The sequence below is a fragment of the Sinocyclocheilus grahami genome, unplaced genomic scaffold, assembly GCF_001515645.1.
Source record: "Sinocyclocheilus grahami isolate Dianchi unplaced genomic scaffold, SAMN03320097.WGS_v1.1 scaffold2041.1, whole genome shotgun sequence".
NCBI classification, from domain to species: Eukaryota; Metazoa; Chordata; class Actinopteri; order Cypriniformes; family Cyprinidae; genus Sinocyclocheilus; species Sinocyclocheilus grahami.
In genome coordinates this window covers 41,756-48,910 of record NW_015507220.1, presented here as the reverse complement: position 1 = coordinate 48,910, position 7,155 = coordinate 41,756, and the positions used below count along the sequence as shown (strand labels likewise).

At 38.3% G+C, this 7,155-nt stretch overlaps 1 protein-coding gene across 1 annotated transcript in view; it reads right to left on the bottom strand.

Moving 5' to 3' along the window:
* The window catches only part of LOC107573815 (E3 ubiquitin-protein ligase HACE1-like), an 18,768-nt gene that overhangs the window by 5,194 nt on the left and 6,419 nt on the right, over nucleotides 1-7,155 (bottom strand). The window contains exons 6-13 of the mRNA XM_016260266.1: nucleotides 6,759-6,890; nucleotides 6,553-6,635; nucleotides 5,238-5,334; nucleotides 5,061-5,162; nucleotides 4,880-4,986; nucleotides 4,634-4,784; nucleotides 2,864-3,171; nucleotides 531-599 (exon numbers count right to left, since the gene is read on the bottom strand). Coding sequence (XP_016115752.1) covers nucleotides 531-599; nucleotides 2,864-3,171; nucleotides 4,634-4,784; nucleotides 4,880-4,986; nucleotides 5,061-5,162; nucleotides 5,238-5,334; nucleotides 6,553-6,635; nucleotides 6,759-6,890 — 1,049 coding nt within the window. The remainder of the gene's footprint in view (nucleotides 1-530; nucleotides 600-2,863; nucleotides 3,172-4,633; nucleotides 4,785-4,879; nucleotides 4,987-5,060; nucleotides 5,163-5,237; nucleotides 5,335-6,552; nucleotides 6,636-6,758; nucleotides 6,891-7,155) is intronic.

Genomic DNA, 7,155 nt, shown 5'->3' with positions numbered 1-7,155 from the left:
ATGGACATGCAGAATAAGGCATTAATATGTGCTTTATAAGTACTAATAAACAGCCAATATGCTAGTAATATGCATGCTAATAAGAAACTAGTTAATAGTGAGAATTGGACCTTAAAATAAAGTGTTACCAACTTTTGCTCAAGGCAGCATTTACATGATAAGGAATACAGTAAAAACTGTAATATTTTGAAATATTCTAGTTTTCTATTCTAATATATTAAGCTACATTTTCAGCCGCCATTACTCCAGTCGTCAGTGTCACGTGATCCTTCATTCTAATATGCTGATTTGCTGTTCAAGAAACATTTCTTATTATATGCTGCTTAATGTTTTTTTCGTGGAAACTGTGATTTAATGCGTTCAAGCTGCACAAAAGTATTAATTTCTTTAAAAAAAAAAAACATCTTACGGACCCAAAACTTTTTCAGTGATTGTGTACATCATCTACAGCTAGCATGTACAGCTAGTGTACATCTTTCTTTCTCTCCTCTTATTAAATAAATGCATTTAAATAAACACTCTCGACTTACCTCGTCACAAAACACTTGAGCCCTTCATCATGCTTACAGACAAACTCGATGAATCGAGGGGAGGTCATGCTAGATATCAGGGAAGAAAAAAGAAAACGAAAAGAAGAGTATGCAAGGTCTCAGACTTGCCAATGAGAGTCTATAAATGATGCATTAATTAAAGAGTGATTTAATGGTCTAATAACATAATCATTAGAAAGTGTTACGGCCCATAACCATTTTAAGGCTCGTTAATTCAAACCATCCAATAAAAGGACACAGGCCGAACATATTAAAAAGAATCACGACACCTGATGTGAATTTCAAGACGCCTCCATTTAATTAACTCGCAGAGTTCAACTCACATCTCCAGCAAATAATGTGCAACAGTTCACAAAGAATATTTTATAAACAATCTAATAAATAACAACAAGAAAATAATCAGATCACGGGTAGGAAAGCTATAGGGAAACAGACTCCTGACTACCCCTGTTCTCAGAGTAGAGTTCTTACCTGACTCCCGAGATAAAAATAAGAACTGGTGAGTCTTCCGGACCCCTGCTTCCCTCGCTCTGTTCTTACTAAATAAAAACGTGAACTAATAAATAAATACACTACCCGCTACTGGTAAGTAAGAAAATAGATCACATATCAGAACCCAAATTTACAAGTTAAACCTAAACTTAAAGAAAAGCAACAACAACAAAAAAATAGCCTCAAAGAGGCGATGAGAGAGACGCTTGCGAGAACAATGGGAAGCGGAGCAGCAAAGAGAGAGAGACCGCCATTGTCGCCTCGCAGCCTATTTATCCGGAATCCTGGATGACGTCACGCGACTCACGGAATGGGAAACCCCCACAACCCCACCTATGGGCTTAGAAGACAAGTGTCACACAGATACCCGTAACACCCTCACCCTTAAGTGAATAAATTGTAGAAATGCAAAAGATCTTACCTTTTTCTCCATCCTTCTCTATATATTTATTTTATTTTTTTTAAAAAGAGGGAAAATACAATTTATTCCCATTAGACACGAGATAAAGCGTCAGCAACGACATTATCTTTACCACGAATATGCCGGATATCCAATTCAAACGGTTGCAAAAACAAACTCCAACGCATCAAACGTTGGTTATTGTTTTTCATTCGATTCAGAAAGACTAGAGGGTTATGATCTGTATAAACAATCAATGGACACGAAACGGAACCCACGTAAACGTCGAAATGTTGGAGAGCAAGGACAAGAGCGAGCGCCTCCTTCTCAATGATGGAGTTGTTACGGCCCATAACCATTTTAAGGCTCGTTAATTCAAACCATCCAATAAAAGGACACAGGCCGAACATATTAAAAAGAATCACGACACCTGATGTGAATTTCAAGACGCCTCCATTTAATTAACTCGCAGAGTTCAACTCACATCTCCAGCAAATAATGTGCAACAGTTCACAAAGAATATTTTATAAACAATCTAATAAATAACAACAAGAAAATAATCAGATCACGGGTAGGAAAGCTATAGGGAAACAGACTCCTGACTACCCCTGTTCTCAGAGTAGAGTTCTTACCTGACTCCCGAGATAAAAATAAGAACTGGTGAGTCTTCCGGACCCCTGCTTCCCTCGCTCTGTTCTTACTAAATAAAAACGTGAACTAATAAATAAATACACTACCCGCTACTGGTAAGTAAGAAAATAGATCACATATCAGAACCCAAATTTACAAGTTAAACCTAAACTTAAAGAAAAGCAACAACAACAAAAAAATAGCCTCAAAGAGGCGATGAGAGAGACGCTTGCGAGAACAATGGGAAGCGGAGCAGCAGAGAGAGAGAGAGACAGCCATTGTCGCCTCGCAGCCTATTTATCCAGAATCCTGGATGACGTCACGCGACTCACGGAATGGGAAACCCCCACAACCCCACCTATGGGCTTAGAAGACAAGTGTCACACAGATACCCGTAACAGAAAGGCAGTGGGGTCGGGGTGAGGAGACATTATGAACACTCACACCGAACGAGCTCATGAGTAGACGTCTATTAAAACACTATTCTTGGATCTCCTGTACTTCCCATGAACTTCACAGGGGTCGCATTCCACACTTCTGAAGCTTTTAGCTCCACTTATAAAGTTCACATGCTTTTATCGATGCTTTTATCCAAAGCGGCCTACAGTGCATTCAAGCTATACATTTTGCCACTATGCGTGGAATCAAACCTATGACATTAGCAATGCCAGCACCATGGTCATGATCTCATAACTATTGAGAATTACGAACAAGCTGTTCTCTGCAGTTTCGTTTCTAAAATTGTCTTTGTGAAGTGGAAAGAAACTTTTAAGTTTGGGGTCAGTCTTACCCACGTGGCATCTGACAGGAACAGCACATGTAGAAGGCCTGGATCACAGCGCTCAGGCGATTGGCTATCATAGAGATGACATCCTGACCATCGGCGTAACCCTCCGGCGTCTTCATCACCGACTTGGCGTCCAGCAACAGTGGGGGATTTTCGCTGGAAACGGAGGGGTCGACCTCCTGCTTTTTCAGGAAAAGTGACGCAATGTCATTTCCTGAGGATGAGGTTGTTGCGTCCGTGCTCTCCTTATCCAGCTCAGTGGAGATGAGGACCAGCCATTCATCAAGAGAGTGCCACAACAGCTCCAGAGGCTAAACAGCCACACAAGAGAACATCACTTCAACAAAGATGTGCTACACAAGACGAGAGCAGGTGAGACAGCTTTGGTATTTCCAATTGTGAGAGACTATTCCATTCTACAGCAGCCTGCATGTTCATCTATGCAATGTTCGATGCTAGGGTGACGTGATATATTGATATTTACAATATACGCTATATGACACTGTGAATATCTGTCTGATCTTATTAGAATCCTTGTGTCGTGACTTCCATGGAAACGTTAAAACAGATATTTTAATAATATCTCAGGCTAAAATATAAACTTGAAAGACATCAACAAATTTGGCAGGTTTGATTCATTTTCAGCAGGTGAGACAGCTTTGGTATTTCCAATTGTGAGAGACTATTCCATTCTACAGCAGCCTGCATGTTCATCTATGCAATGTTCGATGCTAGGGTGACGTGATATATTGATATTTAAAATATACGCTATATGACACTGTGAATATCTGTCTGATCTTATTAGAATCCTTGTGCCGTGACTTCCATGGAAACGTTAAAACAGATATTTTAATAATATCTCAGGCTAAAATATAAACTTGAAAGACATCAACAAATTTGGCAGGTTTGATTCATTTTTGTAAATCTAAGTCTCTTTTTGACACAGACTCAGTCAAAAATGTTCACTGAAGTCTCTGCATGGAAGTTGGTTTAAAACGGTTTAGTAAATATGGCTGTTATTTAAATTTGTGTCTAAAGCCAGTTTGAATATTTTTAATTTAGCATTTTATATTTTTAATGCTATTTTTGGGGCATAATTTGGCAGAACGAATTCATGTAAAATAAAAAGAATCAGTTCACAAAAATATGTTCTTTTATTTTTATTCATTTTTCTTTAAATATGACACAGTTATAACCCTGTAAACAAATACATTCAATTTTGATAATACTTTATTAGTTGCAAAATGTTCCTTTGTGATAGAAACAATGCTTGTGGGACAGACACACAAACAAGCAAATAAATAAATGAAAGGTTTGTATTTTTTTGGTACAATAAATATTGGCTTTTTTATTTCATCCATTAGACCAACTTAAATCATCAACATTTTAAACATGTTTAAAGTGTATATTTTTATGATGGATTGTCAGAGTTTAATATTAAGTGTATGTCTGGGTCTGCGACAAGGATAAATCAATTAAATCTATACATAAATGCAACTGTGTAGCCAAAACGTTTTTAAGTATTAAGTAAACTGTATTTTAGTTTCATTAAACATTCTGAATCTACAATATAAGTTTGAGCATATTAATCATAATGTTATGCATGTCTTATGTTTTCAGTCTAATATGCCAAATCTATCATATTGTCCACTGATTAATGCATGCTACAAGAACCAAACATTTTGGCCAAACAGAACATCACTTTCTTTAAGTATTTGAACATTTATAATTAACATTTAAGTAAGATGTATTGGCAATGTAATGCCCACTGACCTTAAACACCTGGTTACGTGGTGTCTTGTTTCCGTTGTAACCCATGTCATTCCCGTTGTTTGGGGAGGACGGCCCAAGACAGAACACATGACAGAAGATCCGGATAATTCGGAGCAAGCTCTTTGTTTGGACCTCAAAGTTACTGGACAAACTGAATGGAAACAGAGCGAGAAATAACTTTGCTTAAAGGAAGTTCTAAGTAATACAATTCCTCAAGAATCATGGATGACATAGCCTGAGACACACCTCAGCAGTTTATGTCCATTTGTGGTGGCCACCTCAGCCAAGCTGGTCAAGATCCTTTGATAGCTGGAGTCACTCTGCTGTGAGACATGTTCTAGAACCTGCCTTAACTTAAAAATCATATTCAAAATCACTTATGCACATAAACACATCAAGAAACATGGATAGGGAAAAAGAGACATACCATGTTCTCTTTAATGTCATCATTCTGCGTCATCTTTATCAGTGTCTGAAACAGTCTGCTATGGTGCTGGATGAGAATTTCACATGTTTCACCATAACCACCCTAAAAGTAGTTACATATGAGTTTTAGTAGCCTTCCTATGAGTACCTGAGTGTAATGTACGCATGCTGCATTCACCTGCACACACAGGTCAAGCGGTGTAACCCCATTCTTGTCTGGCAAATACTTGGCTCCCCTGAAGAGCAGTATCTGTGCGGTGTCCCTCTGACCATGACTGAATACATGCATGAATACAATGACAAAACCTCGTAAATTGCATGAATATCAACATCTCCCATCCATGGGAACACGTTTAGATCCCACAAGTTCTTAAGTGCATCATGAACACGGCAGATTTGAATGGGTGAAAGTACATATTTTAAGTAAATGATGACTATGTTAATGATCAGAATCAGAATGTTCTGTTCTGATCCTCACACAAAGCTATCAAAATGGTTTGGATGACTTGAGTTCGAGGCCTGGCTCAAGGTCCTTCCCCAGTCCGGTGGTCCTGCCTCTCTCCACCATTACTATTAAGGCAAGAGTGCTGAAAAAGGACTTGGATGTAGCACACAAGTCATATGGCGGCCGATTCCGATAACATTTCGATAATGTGCCTAACGTGAATCAAATATGCTTAGCTAGACATATTGTGCTTATATATTTGCATACAGTATATTTATTTTTCCATCCTTTTTGTAGCACGACTAGTTACCATCTTTTTTCATTGTACAGCTCAAGACATTCTGCTAAATAACTCTTCAGCATTGTATTGTCCACTTATAATAAAGGCAGTGCCATTCCCCGAACCAGAACAAATGTGTATGGTTGATTTACAACACATAAGCATCACAAAAAATGATATGAAATTACAAGAGTCAAAACAGGTCCAGATTTCCTGTTTTAAAAACCTATTAAGCGTATGTTTAATTACTCTATTTAATTATCTGTTGTGAGGCATGTTAGTGTTGATCACATCGTCATCAGCCTTGAGTGGACTGATATCAGTGGCAAAATGTAATCAAAACAAGATATGGATGGAGTGTTGTTGCTCAGCAACCAAACTAATGTGAGCGTATCCAAAGCAGTGCACTCAGAATACCAACAGTGGCACATCTTCATCAGACTACATTCTTATTAGCCTTACAGCAAAGAAAGTTGAATTTCCTTGTTCTTCTTGTCAAACTCACAAGAAAGCTGTGTGTTTAAAGGATATACACTGGCAAAATATCTGTACAAACCCCTAATTTTCCTAATTATGTTTCTTGTGTAGTCAGAAAGCGTCCAGATTCAGTCACTGAATGGAAGCTAATTTTCTTAAGGGGTCACATTCTAGTGGTTGGCCACACATTTCCAGTTCAGGCCGGAGTGAAATAAACAGTAATCATGGTAAACATTATACATTTGCATTGGCAGCTGGTAGTTTTGGAGTTAATGACGGTTAGCTGCTCACCTGCAGGCGAAATAGAGGGGAGTCGCTCCAGAGACATTGGGCCTGTTGATGTCCGCTCCACTGTCCAGAAGACACTGCACTGTCTGTGAGAAACACAAAACATCATATGAACCTTAAAAAATAAACGAAAATCCTTCTTCTGAACTTCATTGGCTGGCAATCCTGTAATCAAGTGTGCAAGCTATGGAGTCAGAGAGTTTTCGTACAGTCTTGTGTCCATTCTGGCAGGCCACATGTAAGGCTGTCTGGCCCATGGCGTCCTCCACGTCCACATTAGACACATGCTGCACCAGGTCATGAAGTAGCTCTGTCCTTCCATTCACTGCCAGCCAATGAATCTAATGGCATGAGAAAATGAGACAAATAATGAAAACTAGTAAAAACAGTACTACATTAGTTAAAAAAAAAACACTATATACATTAGACATTTGGTTGTACTTTGTGTAATAATTAACATAATCCACATATGTATTTTAATTTTAATTTAACTGCTGTAGCCATTGTTAAAATACATAAATAAATACCAGTCAAAGGTTTGGGCATACTTTCAGGAACTCATGTGTCTGATGGTCTAGGCTACTGCTCAAATATTTGAATTTAGTT